General features: G+C 40.4%; 1 protein-coding gene across 2 annotated transcripts in view; it reads left to right on the top strand.

Annotated features, from left to right (window-relative positions):
- iqgap2 (IQ motif containing GTPase activating protein 2) overlaps positions 1-21109 on the top strand; it is a 287122-nt gene that overhangs the window by 130653 nt on the left and 135360 nt on the right. For both annotated transcript variants that reach the window (XM_072257878.1, XM_072257879.1), the window contains exons 4-5: positions 7104-7181; positions 18299-18375. In XM_072257878.1, coding sequence (XP_072113979.1) covers positions 7104-7181; positions 18299-18375 — 155 coding nt within the window. The remainder of the gene's footprint in view (positions 1-7103; positions 7182-18298; positions 18376-21109) is intronic.

Genomic DNA, 21109 nt, shown 5'->3' with positions numbered 1-21109 from the left:
GACAGGCCAAATGTCCTCAAACTCCTAATGAAGTACAGCCACTGGCATTCCTCCTTTGTTATTGCAACAGTGTGTAGGGCCTGGGAAAGATCCTCCAGGATGGTCATGCCCATGAAATTGAAGTTGCTCACCTTTTTCACAGCTAAGCCCTCAATGAGAACTGTTGCATGCGCTCCTGATTTCCCCTTTCTGAAGTCTGCAATTAATTCCTTGGTTTTGCTGACATCGAATGCAAGGTTGTTGTCATGGCATCACTCAACCAGCCAATCGGTTTCTCTCCTGTATGCCTCTTCATTACCGTCTGAGATTCTGCTAACAGCCCAGGCTTCAGTCTGCTTTGCTCCAGGGAAAACTTACCCAGACTTTCCAGTCTCTCCCCAGAATTAAAATAATTCCAATGCAGGCAATATCCGGTAAATCTCCTCTCTAAAGGAAAATGCTGTGGAAATTCCTTGTGGAGGAACTCAGAGCTCAGTCTCCGTGATGTAGTATGTGACAGCTGATTTACAGCCTGTAAATGGCTGTCAAACCTAGACATCACGTGCATGCAGTTCTGGATAGCTCATTGTGTAACATGGATGGCAAGAATATGGAAATCCTTTGGCGATTTGCTAGAATTTTACCAAGGCTGAACTTTGAATGGAGATTGAGATTTGATAGAAGTATTCAAAGTTGCATAAATAAGGGTAAGCTGTTTTCAGCAACCTTCCTTTGGAAAGCTCATCCACTACACAAGCCTTTCCTGTATCCTGGTTTCAACAAAGAATGGCAACTTTATGTGATGTTCTGGTGTCGGTTTAAAGTGTAGGGTTAAAATAAAAATGCTAAATGCTGAAATCACTCAGTTGAACCTGTAGCATATGTGGAAAGAAAAACAGAGATGCATGGAGCTTAGGAAAATAGAGGGCTATGGGTAACCCTACGTAATTTCTAAGGTAAGGACATGTTCAGCACAGCTTTGTCAGCTGAAGGGCCTGTATTGTGCTGTAGGTTTTCTATGTTTCTATGTGATACTTCAGGTTGCAGTCTCTCCATTGAAACTAAGAAAGACAGAAAATTGCAGAGAGGACAGGGAAAATATGGACAGGGAAAAGGGAACATCACAGACAGGAGAATGCCAGGGTTATGCTAGGGATGGGCTACAATCAAACTCACTTTGTCAGTGGAGTAAAGCACGGTCTTGTGTTCTCTTAAAAGCTATAAAGTCCAAGCAGAAAGACAGAATTCCATGACTGTGTTGTCTTGTGGGATGTGCCCAGCAAATTGGAGTGTAAATATGGAGGAGGGAATCTACGGCATTATCACAGGTAGATGACCTGACCAACTCAGATGCATGCTGAGCAAGTGAATTTCCTGAAGTTGACAAATTTGTTACTGATTCTGGAAGAATACAATATGCCCAGACAAGATGACATGGTGTTTCTTAAGCTTGTGTTTTGTCTCTTTTCATATCCCACCCCTGTACTATCTACTCAGTACCTTGTGGATTAGTGAGGCTGCCTTTCCTTGTAAGACAAAAGCTTTCATCTCTGTAAATTTCTCCTGACTGCCTTAAACAAGGAGACTGTGTTAGTCTGTGCTGTAATTACCCAGGTGTGATCTCACTAACATCCTGTAGAATTGTAACAACGTTGCTCAACTTTCACAAGGCATCTTCTTATAATATAGGCAATGGTTATATATGCCTTCCTCATTAATATCTGTGCCTACACACCGGCTTCCTTTCTGTATAAAATTGCAGCATCCTGTTATCTCCCTCTGTTTGAACAATTCTTCCTTCCAAAGTGGATAACCTCCGATTTTCCTGCACTGCCTCATCTGGCAAATAGTGCCCACTCTCTTAATCTATCTATATCCCTTTTCAGGTACTCTATTCTATCCCTAATTTGATAGAGCAAGGGTAGTTGAACTATCAGCAACTTTTGTTAACATGGGATGAACCTGCAACTACGTACAGATAACATCGGAAGCCGGGATTGAGCCTGGCTCACTACCCACGCCACTCTGCTGCCCTAAATAAAGATAAAGACCTAGTTTTGTCTTCGATGCTGAAAGCTGGATTAGTAAAAGTGGAACAGATATAGTTGTACATTAAAATTTCCACAAGGAGTTTAAGGTGAATTATTTTGAAAGTTACTGCAGAAGGTAAGAGTACGTTATTTGGTAATTACAAGAAGTTTATAGAGATGGACAATTTGGAAAGGAGACCAAGTCACTTTAATAAAGATAGTAGAGAAAAAGGGTGTTGGCTCAGCAAATCAGGAAGTGGAATCATTTTGGGTGGAGCTGAGAATAAACGAGGGCAGAGGATCTTCATTTAAGTGTATGTATAGGCTCCTAAACAGTTGTAGAAATGCAGAACATAAATGTCAGTCAGTAAATTAAGTGTATGTAGCAAGGGTACACTCAGTGCACACGGAAACTTAAATCTGCATATAGACCAGCAAACTAAACTAGCAACAATCTTGTGGAAGAGGTATTTGTGGGATATTTGAAAATGGGTTTCTAAATCATTATACCAAGGACCCAATTTTATATCTAGTATTGTGAAACAGGAAAACTTAATGAATGATCTGTTCATTTAGAAAGGCCTTAAGAGATCCTAACATGGTAGAATTTTAAATTTTAAAAAATGATTTAATCTGAATAAAGCAACTTATGATTGCCTATGGAACTACATTAAAAGGTATGAGAGTATTTAAATAATGGCCAATATTAATATTGTTATATAATGTTTAAAAATAATGTTCAAAAATAATGTTCATCTTTTTAGGCAAAATGAACAATAGGAAATTTGGCCTACCAGGAGAGGATAAATATTGAACTAGATCAAAGGAAAATACTTGTAACATTTCCAAAAGGAAGTAGTTAGCCTGAGGTTTCAGAATTCAGTGAAGAGAGACCTAGACAAAAAAAAGAGAATTCAGCTTATGAGAATAGCTAGCAACAAATATAAAATAAAGGGCTTGTAAGTTCTGTGGATAGAAAGGAAGGGAAAGCTTACCAAAAGTTAATTGAGATCACTACATTACAAGATGACCTGATCAACTAGGGGATGAAACTTTACAAATTAAAGCATGTGTTCTATTCTCCACAAAAGAAGATGCAGCCACCCTCCTGGGTGTAATGAAGGACGACTGGTCTAGACTGAGTGCAGAATTCAAAGGAATTATCACTTGTTTTAAAAAATATAAGCAAAGTAATAGAAACTGAAAGATAAATGTCCAAGGCACAAAGGCCTGCATCTTGGGTGTTTGAAGGAAGTGGCTATGGAGCTTGTGTGAAGACTAGTTATCATCGTCCAATACTTGTGGATTCTGAAGTGGTTCTCATAGATTGGAAAGTAGCGAGTGTAGATCCATTACTTCAGGAGGCAGCAAGATGAAAGATAACTAGGGACCAGTTAGCTTCCCAATGCCATTTGTGAAAATGTTAGAATCTGATAGGAAAAAATTGATACAAGATACTTGGAAAATAATAAAAGGATTGGGATTTATGAAAGTGAAAATGTTGACGTTCTAACCAGTAGTATAGATGAGGTTGAACTAGTTGATGTGGTACATTTGAGCATTCAGAATGCCTTTGATAAGGAGTCGCTCTGGAGATCGTTAAGCAAAATTAGAGCAGAAAGTACAGGTGTGGACTGAGGAATGCTGATCCCTGTATTCCATTTACACTTCTCTAATCCATTTGGTATTATCCAGAATCTTAGCAATTTAGGATAAAGTTCAGGCTATTTCAGCATGTCTGAGCTTTAGACATCTTTTAAATCTCCAAAGAAACCCACAAAATGTGTTAATTTTGACAGTCTTTCACCAGGATATATGGTATTTGTTGGATTCTTGTACTGGGATAATCTGCAATCCTCTGCTAGGAATTCACATGCTTTCAGGGTATATCCTTACAGTTTCTAACTTGGTCACACAATTGGTACAATCTGTTCTGTTTTTGTAACACATTGTTTATTTTAGGTTTTGGCTGCTGTTTGCTTTAGGAGTTACAGGTGCTTCCTTGTTCAATGCCTTATGGAGCTTTGTGTTTCAAAAATGTGTCCATTAAGTATTATTTACCTTTTAAAGACATCATCTTATGCGACGATTTTTCACCAAATCCACGCTGATTGGCCTGTGATCTGTTCCTCCTTCCATCGGCTTTACAATCTTTTTAAATTTGCATGTTTCCACAGCTCAGCTATCCCATATATCCCATGGGCTTGTTCCCTCACATTCTTCAACAGGGTGCTGCCAAGCTTCAGTTCTGTGTTCCAGCAAGTCAGCTTTCTGATTATTCCCAAAACTCCTTATGAGTATCAGGAATCCCCAGCTGTTAGAGGTGCCGTGCACCTTACAGACGTCTTTCCTGAGTTTATCTTTTTATTTTCGTCTCCTCTGTGCTCTGCTGGAAGCTGAGGTTTTATGATCTCTGCTATTTCTAATTGGATATATTTTTCTAAAATAATCTCACCCATGCTTTATCATTCTGAGCAACACTCACAACACGCTGGAGGAACTCAGCAGGTCGGGCAGCATCCATGGAAAGGATCGGTCGACATTTCGGGCCGGAACCCTTCGTCAGGGCTGTAGGGGGAAGGGGCAGAGGCCCTATAGAGAAGGTTGGGGGAGGGTGGGAAGGAAAAGGCTGGTAGGTTCCAGGTGAAAAACCAGTGAGGGGAAAGATAAAGGGATGGGGGAAGGGAGGCAGGGAGGTGATAGGCAGGAAAGGTGAAGAAGGAATAGGGGAAAACACAATGAGTAGTAGAAGGAAGCAGAACCAAGAGGGAGATGGTAGGCAGCTGGGGGAGGGGCAGAGTGACATAGGGGTAGGGGAAGGGAGGGGGAGGGAATTACCGGAAGTTGGAGAATTCTATGTTCATACCAAGGGGCTGGAACTACTCTATGTATTTTGTGTTTACTTTATCATTCTGAAAGGCAAAGTCATGCTTGGCCAATACTTTCTACTTCATTTTCCTCCTTCCATCTATTTTTTCCTCCCTGTTTAGCACTGGAAGATGTACAATTGCACTCTGGGCAGCCCAGCGGTGCGGCAAGGAGTTCAGCTGCTCCACAACTCCAGTGGCCTGTGTTCGATCCTGACCCTGGACTCTGCCTGTGTGGAATTTGCACACAAACTGTTTCTGGGACTGCATAGGTTTCTCCTGTGCGCTGTGGTTTTTATCCCACACCCCAAAGAAGTGCAGGGCGGTGGGTTAATTGTTCACTGCAAAGTTGCCCCTTGTAGTGGAGGTGGGTGTTAGATTCTGGGGGCAGTTGACAGGCATGTGGTGAAGACAACAGGATTAGTGTAGAATTACTGTAAAGGCATGATTGATGGTTGGCACAGACTCAATAAACCAAAAAACACCTTCCGAGAGGGACTGGGTACTCCACCACCGGACCCCAAGAAAAGTCCACTGTTGTAGTGAATCAAATTCATAGAAACATAGAAAACCTACAGCACAATACAGGCCCTTTGGCCCACAGAGTTGTGCCGAACATGTCCCTACCTTAGAAATTACTCAGCTTACCTATAGCCCTCTATTTTACTAAGCTCCATGTACCTATCCAAAAGTTCCTGAAAAAACCCTATCGTATTCACATTCAGAATCAGGTTTATTATCACCGGCACGTGTCGTGAAACTAGTTAACTTAGCAGTAGCAGTTCAATGCAATATATAGAAGAAAAGAAAAATAATAAATAAATAGCCTGCAGTGAACAATTTAGGAAATTCTGGACTTGAGAGATCAAATAGATTTTCGCAGGAGATGCAGATCTCTGAACAAAGGTCAGTGCTGACAGCAATTCAGGCCAACCAGTTGCCATGTGAAAGCTGTGACAATTGTACATGCAAATGCTGGAGGTGTTTTATGCAAGGCGTAGTGTAATATGTGGCAACTAATTGTTTTTGGCAGTGCAGATTGACACAAGAATGTTAGGCAGGATGGTTGGAAAATTTTTTCTTTGACTAATGCTATAAAAGGTTCTCAGATTGTCTTCCGCCGGTCTCTTAAATTTAAGCAATCTCCCTCAAAAGATAACTAGCAGGTCAGTTTTTCTTTTAAAAACTGCACTCGTAAACTACGGAATTCAATACCTGAAACTTATAAGGGATGCAGACTCAGTTGATTTTTGAAAGCCAACTTAAAACTGATGTATTTAACATTGCTTTTAACCAACATCTGTTTGTCTTTTATTTTCATGTTTATTTTTATTTTTTATTTTATTTTCATGTTAGTACTTTTATCCTATTGTAAAGCACTTTGAATGACATCTGTATGAAAAGTGCTCTATAAATAAAATTATTATTATTATTAAGAATTTTTAAGCTTATCTCAATCATTAAAGCAGACACATGCTTTGGCTCAATGACTTAAATCATTTAATGAAGAATACCAAACTGGTTGGGTATCTCAACATCAGTGTTCAATTTGAGATACTTCACTTGTTTACCAAATCAATTACACTTGAAGAAAACAAATCTGTTCCGAATTTTTTAAATTAAAGCATTTGTATTATAGTTCAGCCCACTCTGATTTCTAAAGTGCTAAGAGCAAGGTAGTTGTTTTTGGTTTTTGCTTCTTTCACTTTCCCTGGTTAATATGCCTAGCAACCAAAACCCAAATAGTACTCTAAAGTAATGTTTTTCTGATACATCTGAAACTGATCACAGGAAGCCAAATGAGAGTCATTTGTTGAAATAAGCTTATTTGGAAATTTCTGAAGTTTGAAAGCTACAGCTTAGGGTGGTATCTGGATAGTAATATCTGTGGTGTACGGGATTAAATTTTGTAAACTGTCGTACATTTGCATAGGACGCTGTAAAACATAGGAGCAGAATTGGGCCATTGAGTCGCTCCACCATTCCATCATGGCTGATTTATTATCCCCCTCAACCCCATTCTCCTGCCTTCTCCCCGTAGCCACTGATGCCCTGATTAGTTAAGAACCTGTCCAAATACTTGGCCTCCATAGCTGCCTGTGGCAATGAATTCCACAGATTCACACCCTCTAGCTGAAATCTACAGTGAGGTGATGAAGAATATTTAAAAATCTAAATTTATTTGTGATTTAAAATCATTAACTTAATTTGTTTCTCTTGTATCAAGCGTTCTGGATTGCATTATCGACATACAGACAACACAGTGCAGTGGCTCAGGGCAATGGAGTCCGTTGGATTACCCAAGGTAAGCATGCCATTGTGTAAACTGTACAATTACGCATCAAATACGTACATATTTTTCCATCCTCTTTTGTGCAGATATACTTCTAGTTTCCATGTTTCCAACACACTTTTATTGAGGATAAGGAATTTGGATTTTGATCTGAGGTGCCTAGAATAATTAATGGATTTGTTGGAAAGTTTGAAGCTGTTTCCTCTCAAGGGGGATCTTAAATCAAGCTGGCAGAAACTTAAAATTCAAGGAATAACCTCAGAAAGCATAATATTAGAAATGTGGAATTCATTCCCCTGAAAACTGTTGAGGTCAGGTCAAATATAAATTTCCAAGCCTGAGACATTTTTGTTTAGTAAGTGGGTTGTGGGTGTCTGGATTCAAGGAACCTGAATTAAGTCATGATTAATTCAGCCAGGTCATCCTATCTAGAAATTCTCGAGGTCCTTTGTAAATTATGACAGAGGTCAATAGATTTTGGTTATTAAGGTAATAGGGGTATGGAAGGTTAGCATAGGAAAGGGGCATTGTGAAAAAAGGTTCAGTCTTATTAAATTGCAGAGCAGGTGTGAGAGCAAATTACCAGACCTCCATAGTATCCTTTATCTCAGACCAGAGACTGCACGCGTATTTGAACCCAGTCACATCAGCTTGTAGTTGATGTTGGTCTGTATGTTAGGCCAATTGGAATCTGTCCTCTGAGTCTTTGGGTCCCCTCCATCGAAACATTCCCAGATACACAGAACACCTTTGACCTAACAACCTTCCCCATTCCTTGCAATGAAAGGTAGATCAAGCTTGAGAGACTGAATGAACATTTCTATTGCCACTAATTTCTATTGTAAGTGTTTGTTCCAAATTTACATGTTGCCATGGTACCCCTGACTGGCTACTCCTTCCCAACCTCGGACCAAATGTAGTGTGCTCTAATTGTGGAAAGAGAAATAGAGCTAACATTCCGATGATGGATTTTGACTGGTGATGTTCGACTGGCTGAGTGTTTCCAACTATTTTTGCTTTTATTTTAGCAAGTACATGCCTTGACCAGCTAATTCTTTTGTCTTAGAATGATTTTTCTATCCCAGAAGTCAACCTGATGAACGTTTGCTGTATCCCTCCTATTCTTCCTTTGGTAGGAAGACCAGACCTGAAAACTATGTTGTAGATGCAGTCTCAGTCGAGCCCTGTGTAATTTCAGTTTGATGTTTTCACTGTTGCAATCCCACCATTTGCTCCACATGCACGTTAACTGTCAATGATAATGAGTACAAAGTCTCCCATCCCTCTGAACACACCACTTTCAGTTTCTCATTTTATTAACAAAAATCTCTGTGCTCTTTTACCTATCATATTCAGAGTAGTGCAGTTATCTATTACATAAAAAAAACAAAATTCTAGCTGCAATTTAGCGAATCTTCAATTTCAAAAGTATTTACTATACATCTTCTAAGCTTAGGGAATTATTAAGAGGAAGTGCTTTCTGAGCAATCTCAGCAGACCTCTGCTCTCCTCCCATCACTACATAATGTAAAATATGTACTTGTGGTGCTAGCAGTTATAGGGTAGGTGAATGCTGTTCCATCAGGTCATGGGTGTTGGCAGCGAATGCTGTTGTAGCGACACAGTCCAACATTGTAATGGGGAGGATCAGCATTACTGGATGTGGATATAGATCAGGTCCAATTGAAATTAAATAAACCTGTGTATAGTAGACTATCCGAAACTGAACAATACTTGAATTTCCTTCCTCACTCCTTGCTAAGTGCCCATAACAAAACAAACATCTTCCTTTAAGATTGCTAAAACCATTATTTTTTAATGTTGTATTATACTGAAATATTATGTTGAGAAAAGTAGATCAGCAAATTGACTTATTTTTGCTTTGCAAAGAAGGATTTATTACTATTTCTAAAAATGCTAGTTATGTGGTGTTTGTGTAAACTTTGGATCCTGCCAGGAGGTGGCATTCCCTTTGCTCAAAAACAATTCTTCTTTCACAGTGGTTCTTTTGTAGTAAACAGTGCATTCTTTACAAATGGGAGATTTCAGTGGTTTATGTACTAAAGTGATCCATTGTGGACAAGTGAAGATCAGATGACAGGCATAATACCTTCCATCCCATTGTTGTTGAGAAATATTGAGATGATGAGCATATGTAGCATGCAAACTCAAGACTGAGAGTCTTCTCAGAACTTGTTTGTGTCCTGCTTCGCTTGGGTGTTGCTGTACCACGTTAAATATCACAAGGTTGGCACTAGGAGCCCAGAAAGATGATTATTATTTGCCAAGAGGTCTTGAAAGCTCCATTCAGAATTCCGAAAACCTTAAGAAGTTTGGAACAATAGTTTCTGGAGGAGATTATGTACTGGACAAGGAGCAAGGTTTTTGATTTATTTTGCTCAGCCTTCAACTTGGCTTTGCATTGTATATGTAATATTAAATAACTTTAAATTCGAAGTTCCATGCTCTCTGGGTACAGTGCAATTTTAAAAAGTGGACCTGAAGCCCAAGCTTTACATCTGTTGTTCTCTGATAGACAGCTTGTAACTTGAGTAAAGGTCCTGAAGAGGAAGGGACTGGGATGATTCTCGATTATCCATTGCTTATGTCGTCTGGCTCATGCTGGATAACGGAGGGTTTACTGCATTGACCAGATAAAACCCTGGATAGACTACACCTGGAGCATTGTGTTCATTTCTGGTTGACTCATTATAAGAAGACTGTGGAAGCTTTAGAGATTGCATACAAAGAGGTCTTACCAGGATACTGCCTGCACTAGAGGGTATGTCTTATTAAGGGTAGGCCAAGTGAGCTAAGGCCTTTCTCGTTGGAGTGAAGGAAGATGAGAGGTGACTTGATGTAAAGGTGTACAGTATTAGATGATAAGTGACATAGATAGAGTGAATATCCAGAGACTTTTTTTTTCTCCAGGGCAGAAATGGGTAATACAAGGGCATGATTTTAAGTTGATTGGAGGAAAGTATAGGGGGGATGTCAGAGGTTTCAAAATGCATCTATTATCAAAGAACGTATAAATTATACAACTTTATTTGTTTGCTTACAGGCAGTCGCAAAGCAGACTTTACACAGAATGGTGGGTGCATGGAATGGGATTAATCTTTTGAACCAGTGCTGTTAGACTGAAGCAGTGAACAGTGAAATGAAAGCAAATTTTCTGGCATGTTGGCTCCCACCATTTTTCCCTCCCTCTGTCCCTCTAACAAGCTGTGGAGCGCATCACCCTACAGCCTAATTAGCACTGCTGAATGGTATGAATTTCAGATCACGGCTAGTTTGTTTTGTAGTGGCATAGGAACTGGGGTTGCTCTGCATTTGTGTTTAATTTCTGTAACTAGATCAGTGAAGTTAATTAAGTATTGAGCCCAAGCTGTGCATAGTATTTTGATCACACCTTAGTCCAACATAGTGTGGAGAGAAATAAGCTCCTGAGTCCCAATAACCAAGCATCAAGGCAGTATCAGTGAATGCAAGGGCATTGCGGGAGCTGCAAGCCCAGCTGTGTGATCCATGTTGGGCACAAATTATAGATACCGAAAGTACAAAAACATGGTGGAAGGCAGCAGTTAATTGAACTGCAGCACCCTGGTGATAGAGTTGTACTTCAGTCACAATTGTGGTCATTTATTGTCATGTGGGTGAAGTGACAGCCTTTCAGCTTTTATGATTGAATGCTCCCAGAGTACGGCAAAGGTGTGCCAGCTTAACCCCTCGGATGGGAGGCTTGTCATATGAAGGGCAGACTGTGTTCCTGTTTGGTTTCTGTAAGCAGATCAAGTTAGTTCATTAGAGATTTGAGATCAAACTCTGTGTGCTATGTCGATCACAGCAGAAGGTTTATTTCAACGATTCAAAGAATGAATGGTAACCGCATTGCAGTGCACACAATTTTTGCATATTTTGACAGGATAGGTGTGGAGTAAGGTTGCAGTGTCCAGAACTTGGTGTCACGTTCTCAAGGTAAAAGCATTCATGTTAGAGATAAGAAATGTCTTCAGCCTGGGGGTAGTGAATCTTTGGAATTCTGTTCCAAAAGGACTGTGGAGCTCAGGCCCTCATAAGTTCAAGGAGATTGATGAACTGTTAGATATGAGTGAACTTGAGGGAGTAGTGTACAAATGTAATTCCGAGGTAAAAGAAAATCCACGGTCATATTGAACTGCAGAACAGACATGAAGGCTGAATGGCCTACTCATGCTTTTCCAGTTTAAGTTAATTATTTGTAACAGTCTAAGTACATATTAGGGATTCTCTGTTCCCTTTTGTTGCTAAAAATTAATGTTCATATTTCACCTTTTAAAATGGAGAGAAACATTTGGTGACTAATTTGCTGATGGAGTCTCTCACTTGTTCAGGCTTTCGCTAACACTGTCTTGCACTTCAATAAGTGTACATAATTGTTATTCTTAATCCAGAAAAGATCCCTTGCTAATGGTGTAAAATGTGGTATCATACAACATTTGGAGAAATGCTTAAATGTGATCTTTTCATTTATCCCTGACAACGAATGTGAGAGAGAAGGTAAGAAGAACTCTTTTCAGCAGGATACAGAAACTGGATTTGCATTCCATTTTTGTACAGTTGCTGAGCTTCACTTCAGTTTAAATGTCAAGAAAGATAGACTTTCAATGTAGCCAGTATCTCTGGGTCCAGGATGTGATGGATCAATTTAATATTATCTCATTAAAAATAATTTTATTCACCTACACACTATCATTCCTACCTCCACAAAATTTCAAAGAATGACAATTTTTTCTTCTGATATCTAGAATTTGCAAGCTTTTCACTTTGCTATCTATTCTATTTGCAATTGGCCTAACCGGGCACAATGCCCAGGGTTCAAACTTCAAACTGACTGCTTTGGGGTTGATTACATGAGCTATTAGCCCTACCTTTGATTTCTAGACTTGGCTTCACTTGCTGATGAATGACTGAGTTATATTTATGACATCGGTCATTTTTAAAATGCTTAATAAATTGTACACAAAGAAATTAACTATTTTCATTTATTCTTAATTATATTTTCTCTTTAAAATTCATTGGTTAGTACATGTCCATGTAAAATTGAAACCTCTCGGTTTTCTACTCTTTGTGGCTAACCACTGTGTTCCCGTGCAATCATTTCCAATCCATCAGTCGTACTAGGTAACTGCTCAAATTCAGTAGCCTTTGGCAGACTGGCTTTTGATGTGAGACTGAATTGCTTTGTTCAACCTACGCTACAGGATAAGAATGATAGGGCCAGAGTGCTGGTGTTGGAGGAATGAGTAAGATTAGGCAGGAAAAAGTGCAACGTTTTGGGAAGGAATGGATGGGTAGATGGTGAAAAGGCTCAGTGGATGAATCATGCATTTGATGCACTGTTCATACTATAACTAGTACATATTTGTGTAGACCCACATTAAAATGTTGGATTGAGTCAACAAAAAGACTAGCAGCTACTCTTTTCAGGTTGGAGCATGGAAACCACCTCAAATCAAAATAATATTGCAGTTCCATGAAATACTGGCTGGACCACACTTGGAATATTGTGTTCAGTTCTGGTTGTCTCATTATAGGAAGGATGTGGAAGCTTTAGAGAGGGTGCAGAGTAGATTTACCTGGATGCATGGGCATGTCTCTATGAGGATATGTTGAGTGAGCTAGGCCTTTTCACTTTGTTGTGAAGGAGGATGAGAGGTGACTCATAGAATTGTATAACATGATTAGAGGCATGGACTGAGTGGACGCTAGTGATCTTTTCCCAGGGTGGAAAATGGCTAATGTGAGGGCCATAAATTTCAGGTAATTGGAGACAAGTATAGAGGGGATATCGGAGAAGGCTTCTTTTTTTAACGCTGGGGTGTGTGTGGAATGCCCTGCCAGAGGTAGCGGTAGAGACCGATACATAGGGACATGTTAAAAAGAACTCTTAGACTGTGTCATGGATAATAGATAAATGGAGGGCTATTCAGGAGAGAAGGTTTGGATTGAATTTAGAATAGGTTAAAATGTTAGCACAACATTGTGGGCTGAAGGGCTGTAACCTGTGAATCAGAATATGCAATAGTGAAGATGATATGAAGGAAATTGTGGGCAAGTATTAATGTGGGGTGGAGTTAACAGCCCAGGGAAATAAGATTGGAGGTTTCTCAGCAGATGCAAGGTTACATCCTCTCTGTGATTGTCTCATTCTATGTGACTTTGATTCTCTCTCACCATCTCTTCCTATTTCCCATCACCATCTAAACTGATGAAATCTCCTTTCTTCTGAGCTCTTTACTGCCCCAGTTAGAGGAAACATCTCAGGGTACTTAAGGAGGTGGCTCTAGAAATCGTGGATGCATTGGTAATCATTTTCCAATGTTCCATAGATACAGGATCAGTTCCTGTGGATTGGAGGGTAGCTAATGTTATCCCACTTTTTAAGAAAAGAGGGAGAGAGAAAATAGGGAATTAGACCAGTTAGCCTGACATCAGTGGTGGGGAAGATGCTGGAGTCAATTATAAAAGATGAAATTGCGGCACATTTGGATAGCAGTAACAGGATCGGTCCGAGTCAGCATGTATTTACGAAGGATAAACCATGCTTGACTAATCTTCTGGAATTTTTTGAGGACGTAACTAGGAAAATGGTCAAGGGAGAGCCAGTGGATGTAGTGTACCTGGACTTTCAGAAAGCCTTTGGTAAGATCCCACATAGGAGATTAATGGGCAAAATTAGAGCACATGGTATTGGGGATAGGGTACTGACATGGATAGAAAATTGGTTGGCAGACAGGAAACAAAGTGTAGGGATTAACGGGTCCCTTTCAGAATGGTAAGCGGTGACCAGTGGGGTACCACAGGGTTCAGTGCTGGGACTGCAGCTATTTACAATATACATTAATGATTTAGATGAAGGGATTAAAAGTAACATTAGCAAATTTGCAGATGACACAAAACTGGGTGGCAGTGTGAAATGTGAGGAGGATGTTATGAGAATGCAGGGTGACTTGGACAGGCTGGGTGAGTGGGCAGATGCATGGCAGATGCAGTTTAATGTGGATAAATGTGAGGTTATCTACTTTGGTGGCAAGAACAGAAAGGCAGATTACTATCTGAATGGTGTCAAGTTAGGAAAGGGGGAAGTACAACGAGATCTAGGTGTTCTTGTTCATCAGTCACAAAGCAAGCATGCAAGTACAGCAGGCAATGAAGAAAGCTAATGGCATGTTGGCCTTCATAACAAGGGGAGTTGAGCATAGGAACAAAGAGGTCCTTCTGCAGTTGTACAAGGCCCTGGTGAGACTACACCTGGAGTATTGTGTACAGTTTTGGCCTCCAAATTTGAGGAAGGACATTCTTGCTATTGAGGGAGTGCAGCGTAGGTTCATGAGGTTAATTCTCGGGATGGCGGGTCTGTCATATGTTGAAAGATTGGAGCGACTGGGCTTGTATACACTGGAATTTAGAAGGATGAGAGGGGATCTGATTGAAACACGTAAGATTATTAAGGGATTGGACACGCTAGAGGCAGGAAACGTGTTCCCGATGTCGGGGTAGTCCAGAACCAGAGACCACAGTTAAAGAATAAGGGGTAGGCCATTTAGAATGGAGTTGAGGAAAAACTTTTTCACCCAGACATAGAAACATAGAAAATAGGTGCAGGAGTAGGCCATTCGGCCCTTCGAGCCTGCACCGCCATTCGGTATGATCATGGCTGATCATCCAACTCAGAACCCTGTACCTGCCTTCCATCCATACCCTCTGATCCCTTTAGCCACAAGGGCCATATCTAACTCCCTCTTAAATATAGCCAATGAACTGGCCTCAACTGTTTCCTGTGGCAGAGAATTCCACAGATTCACCACTCTCTGTGTGAAGAAGTGTTTCCTCATCCTGGTCCTAAAAGGCTTCCCCTTTATCCTTAAACTGTGACCCCTCATTCTGGACTTCCCCAACATTGGGAACAGTCTTCCTGCATCTAGCCTGTCCAATCCCTTTAGAATTTTATACATTTCAATAAGATCCCCCCTCAATCTTCTAAATTCCAGCAAGTATGAGCCTAATCGATCCAGTCTTTCATCATATGAAAGTCCTGCCATCTCAGGAATCAATCTGGTGAACCTTCTGTGTACTCCCTCTATGGCAAGAATGTCTTTCCTCAGATTAGGGGACAAAAACTGCACACAATACTCCAGGTACGGTCTCACCAAGGCCTTGTACAACTGCAGTAGTTCCTCCCTGCTCCTGTACTCAAATCCTCTTGCTATAAATGCCAGCATACCATTCCCCTTTTTCACCGCCTGCTGTACCTGCATGCCCACTTTCAATGACTGGTGTACAATGACACCCAGGTCTCGTTGCACCTCCCCTTTTCCTAATCAGCCACTATTCAGATAGTAATCTGTTTTCCCGTTTTTTGCCACCAAAGTGGATAACCTCACATTTATCCACATTAAATTGCATCTGCCATGAATTTGCCCACTCAACTAACCTATCCAAGTCACCCTGCATCGCCTTAGCATTCTCCTCACATTTAACACTGCCACCCAGCTTCGTGTCATCCGCAAACTTGGAGATGCTGCATTTAATTCCCTTGTCTAAATCATTAATATATATTGTAAACATCTGGGGTCTCAGCACTGAGCCTTGTGGTACCCCACTGGTCACTGCCTGCCATCCTGAAAAGGTCCCGTTTATTCCCACTCTTTGCTTCCTGTCTGCCAACCAATCCTCTATCCACATCAATACCATACCCCCAATTACGTGTGCTTTAAGTTTGCACACTAATCTCCTGTGTGGGACCTTGTCAAAATCCTTTTGAAAATCCAAATATACCACATCCACTGGTTCTCCCCTATCCACTCTACTAGTTACATCCGCAAAAAATTCTATGAGATTCGTCAGACATGATTTTCCTTTCACAAATCCATGCTGACTTTGTCCGATGATTTCACCGCTTTCCAAATGTGTTGCTATCACATCTTTGATAACTGACTCTAGCATTTTCCCCACCACCGATGTTAGGCTAACTGGTCTATAATTCCCCAGTTTTTCTCTCCCTCCTTTTTTAAAAAGCAGGGTTACATTAGCCACCCTCCAATCCTTAGGAACTAATCGAGAATCTAAAGGGTTTTGAAAATTTATCACTAATACATCCACTATTTCTTAGGCTACTTCCTTAGGCACTCTGGGATGCAGACCATCTGGCCCTGGGGATTTATCTGCCTTTAATCCCTTAAATTTACCTAACACCACTTCCCTACTAACATGTATTTCCCTCAATTCCTCCATCTCACTAGACCCTCGGTCCCCTACTATTTCCGGAAGATTATTTATGACCTCCTTAGTGAAGACAGAACCAAAGTAGTTATTCAATTGGCCTGCCATGTCCTTGTTCCCCATGATCAATTCACCTGTTTCTGACTGTAAGGGACCTACATTTGTCTTAACCAATCTTTTTCTTTTTACATATCTGTAAAAAGTTTTACAGTCAGTTTTTATGTTCCCTGCCAGTTTTCTCTCATAATCTTTTTTCTCTTTCCTAACTAAGCCCTTTGTCCTCCTCTGCTGGACTCTGAATTTCTCCAGGTCCTCAGGTGTGCTGCTTTTTCTGGCTAATTTCTATGTTTCTTCTTTGGAATTGATACGATCCCTAATTTCCCTTGTCAGCCACGGGTGCACTATCTTCCCTGGATTGTTGTGGTTCTGTGGAATGCTCTGCCTCAGAAGGCAGTGGAGGCCAATTCTCTGGATGCTTTCAAGAATGAGTTAGATAGAGCTCTTAAAGATAGTGGAGTCAAGGATATGGGGAGAAGGCAGGAACGGGGTACTGATTGTGGATGACCAGCCATGATCACAGTGAATGGCGGTGCTGGCTCGAAGGGCCAAATGGCCTACTCCTGCACCTGTTGTCTATTGTCACTCAGCATCTTCCCTGTTGATAGACGTCAAGATTGGGTGACTAACTGTCGCCATTTTGAGGCAATCCCTCTACTAGCTGCATTACTTACCTTTCTGTAGCAACACATAGAATGTTGGGCAGCTTTCATGGATCTCTAAGGATTCTGTGGCTGGATACCCTGCCGCATGGCTTCGAGGTGAACTTGTCAAGATTTCATCTGCCTGATCATCAATTCAAACCATGGAGAATACAATCTAGCCAATATTGACAGCATGCTTGCCTATCATTATAGAAGCCAGGCATGAGGTGAGCTTGGGCAGTCATACCAAAGTCTACTCTTGTCCTGGACACCAATATTAGAATCTGTTTACACTTGCGATGCAACCCGTGCCAGCTGGACCAGGAGAACAGAGTGGATGTCATTCTGAAGTGTCATAGAAATAGATGTGCTATTGCAGCCATTTTTTGTGTTATAGTCTCATGGGAGGATATTTATGTTGAAAACACTCCACTGTTGCAAATTAAAGGATAATATTATATTCACGGATATACTTTAAAGAAGTGTGTTTTATCTTTTGTTGATTTAACCCTCCCATTGATTTCAGTGTTGGCTCATCCAACTAAAACATGCCAAGTTTGATTATTCTGTTGCGGGTGTGTGTGTTATGGGTTAACTCCTGGTTAAATCTGTAGTCACCATCCCCATTGCTAATGTAGCTAATCCAGATGAATATTAGCTAGTGGCCAACCATCGCTCTTTTGCTTCTCCATTGGTATTCATGGTCAGGCAGTCATAGAGTAATAGAGTCGTAGAAACAGGCACTTCGGCCCATCTATTCTGTGCTGAACTATTATGCTGCCTACTTGCATTGACCAGTGCCCAGATCATTGTCCTTCATACCAGTCCCATCCATGTGCCTATCGTCTTTGACTCTTTGAACCCTTGACTCTGGACAGGTCTTTCATGTTCGGGCCTTATCACTTGTTTTATTATATTGCTATTTTTAAACGAAAATGTCTTTTAAAGCAGTGATTCAGCATGTGTTGTTTTGACTACTGTAGAAACTGGGTGCTTTAAGGTGGAATGTGAGAGAAGAGGAAGAGGGATGGTGGATACAAGCATTTTTATGCCGGAAAATTAACAAACTCAATTTAATAAAATCCTGCTCTGACTTTATAATTATTTTTGAAATCCATTGCTTTGAAAGGATCTGTCTTATCCCTCTTGTACTTGTTCTTTCAGATCTTTTATCCTGAGACAACAGACGTTTACGATCGAAAAAATATGCCCCGAGTGATCTACTGCATACATGCACTCAGGTAATTGAGGAAGAACTGCACTGTTGCTTGGCTATTTGCAATTCCAGAGAATTAGAGCATTATTATTATGGAAAACATTCTTTGTTAATCTGAACTGTCATTGATGATATGTGACCATCACTGTCAATCCCCAATCATAATAGCAGAAGTGGCTATCTATAGAATTATTTATTAGGAAGCATCCAGAATATGTGAAAGATGGGCCTTTTAAGGCCAGTACAAATGAAACCAATATAATTATATATTTCTCGTGTTTATAATTATGCAAGTCCTCATTTTAAGATAATATCTTCTGACCTGATGTGAAGATTTACTTTCTGTTCCTGCTGGTTTTATCCTTGTATAGTCCAAATTATCCTTCAGAATATGAACTCAGAGCATTATTTTGGAATGAAGCCTCTCAATGGGAAGTGTTTTAACATGTGAGACATCTGGTCCATCCTAACATACATGACCTCCATTGCTCAACAGTGCTGCACTGTGGCTTTCTCTGGAGTTCTTGCCCTCATAGCTTCATTCAGCTTGTCTTCCTTCTGACTGAGTGTCACAGATGTCTCCCATGTTGATCAGTAAGATCTTTTACAAGATTAAGCTGCAGCCCATTGTGTCCGAAAACTATCGCCAGTCCCTTGTGACCAAATGTTCCTCCCTATTTGGCTTTCCGAATTCTTTTAACAGTGTAAATGAGCAGTCACATTTTGCAGGAGTTCAAGTTCCTTTAGTTTGTGTTACTAAAGGAACTGTGGTGAAAAAGTTGCTTTTACTTGGTGAATGTCACCCACTTCCTGGCTTGGTTAAGATTTCCTGTCTTTAGTATCTTTTCCTTTGTCATTAGTCGTGCTGTAATATGAGACATGGGAGCAGTACTGTTAACAATGGTCCTTAGTCAGGATTCCATAAACTTCAATCCAAATGCTTCCCAGGTTTTTAAAAAAAATGTTCAAGAATTTTGTTTTTCAGGCAAAATGTGTGTAAGCTAGATGAAAGCTGGAGATTTTCCATCATGCATTTATGTGAGTTATGTTCAGTTCCACAAATTAGAGAATTTTTTTGCAGGAACCTTTAATTTCACTTGGAAACAACAAATGGGAAACCACAAGTGGGAAACCATTCTAAGTGTGAATTGTACATTTATTATTTTTTTTTAATTTTGCAGTACAGCACAGAATAGGTCCTTCCAGCCTTTTGAACCACACCACCCCCAGCAAACCTCGATGAACCCGAACCTAACCACAAAACAATTTACAATAACCAATCATTACACTGGCTTCCTGTCCACTGGAGGATTGACTTTAAAATATTACTACTGGTTACTGAAGCACTGAATGGACTAGGGCCAAAATACATCTCCAATCGCTTGCTGCATTATGAACCTTCCAGAGCTCTCAGGTCATCTGGGGAGGGTCTACTTACTGCCCCCAGGGTCAAAACTAAACAGGGTTTAGTTACTATGCTCCATGTATCTGGAATAACCTTCCAAAGGATCTGAAGTCTGCCCCAACTTTAAGCTCTTTTAAATCGAGGCTTAAAACTTTTCTTTTCCACTGTAGCTTTCAATTAGAATCTCCTGCGCTGTAACTTCTATTTCTTTATATTTATGTGTGATTTTATTCTCTTTATATTGCCTGAAATTTGCTGTTTGATTTTTTATATTTTGTTTTATGTAAAGCACTTAGAGCTGCCTTGGGCTTGAGAAGTGCTATATGAATAAACTTGCCTTGCCTTACCCGGTTCAGCTTTAGACTGTGGGAGGAAACTGAAGGACCCAGAGGAAGCCCATGCATTCCACGGGGAGGTTTAGAAGTCACAGTTTGAAAGTAAATTTTCAGCATCTGGTTTATTATCAAAGTTACAATAAATAAATAATGGAGTGGCGAGGTAGTGTCCATGGGCGGTTCACAGATCTGATGGCAGTGGGGAAGAAGCTGCCTCTCAAACATTGAGTGTAGGTCTTCAAGCCCTTGTACCTCTGAGGATGTTCAGCCCATCAAATCTATGCTGGTTCTGAGTAATCCCTCAAGTCCCATTCTCCAGACATCCCACCCTGCGAAAACTCATTTCAGGAAGGTAGCACCATCAATTTCCGGGAGAGGTGGGATGTCTGCATTCTCTCACTTATTTCTCTTTTTATCTATTCCGTTCAGTGTGCCTATCAACAACCCACTCACCCTTGCCCCCTCCCCCAATTCTCTTGTACCACATTAATTTACAATAGCCAGTTAACCTATGAACATGTATTTGGGATGTGGGAAATAAATGAAGTCTTCTAGAAAAAAATCTTCATGACAATATTCTGGCTCTAAAGTGAGAATGGTTCCTGGGTTACCGGAACTAACTGTGTGCTACAATGCCACCCAGTATGTTAAAACTCAGTCTCTACTCTCATTAACTGCACTTTACACAACAGAAGCAAATGAAACTACTAACTACCATACCATTTGATATGTATTCATTTTCCACCTCAGGAAAACTGCTATTTCCCTGGTAGCACAGGTAACTTTGAGCTACCTGCATACATTATTCATGATCATTAATGTCATACCTCAGGTGCGTCATTATGACGGTGGCCTGGGTAAGCTCTTACTGAGAAAGCAGGCACCCTGACGCTGCTCTTGCTTGTTACCTTCTATAATTGTGATAGGACCCGGATATCCAATAACTTGTTTAATGAATGTGGCATGAGACAGCTGTAAAGAAAATAAATAAATTGTAAAGGTAATATTATTTGAACTGA

The sequence above is a fragment of the Mobula birostris genome, chromosome 5 (genome assembly GCF_030028105.1).
Source record: "Mobula birostris isolate sMobBir1 chromosome 5, sMobBir1.hap1, whole genome shotgun sequence".
Classification (NCBI taxonomy): Eukaryota; Metazoa; Chordata; class Chondrichthyes; order Myliobatiformes; family Myliobatidae; genus Mobula; species Mobula birostris.
This window is presented reverse-complemented; position numbering and strand designations above follow the sequence as displayed.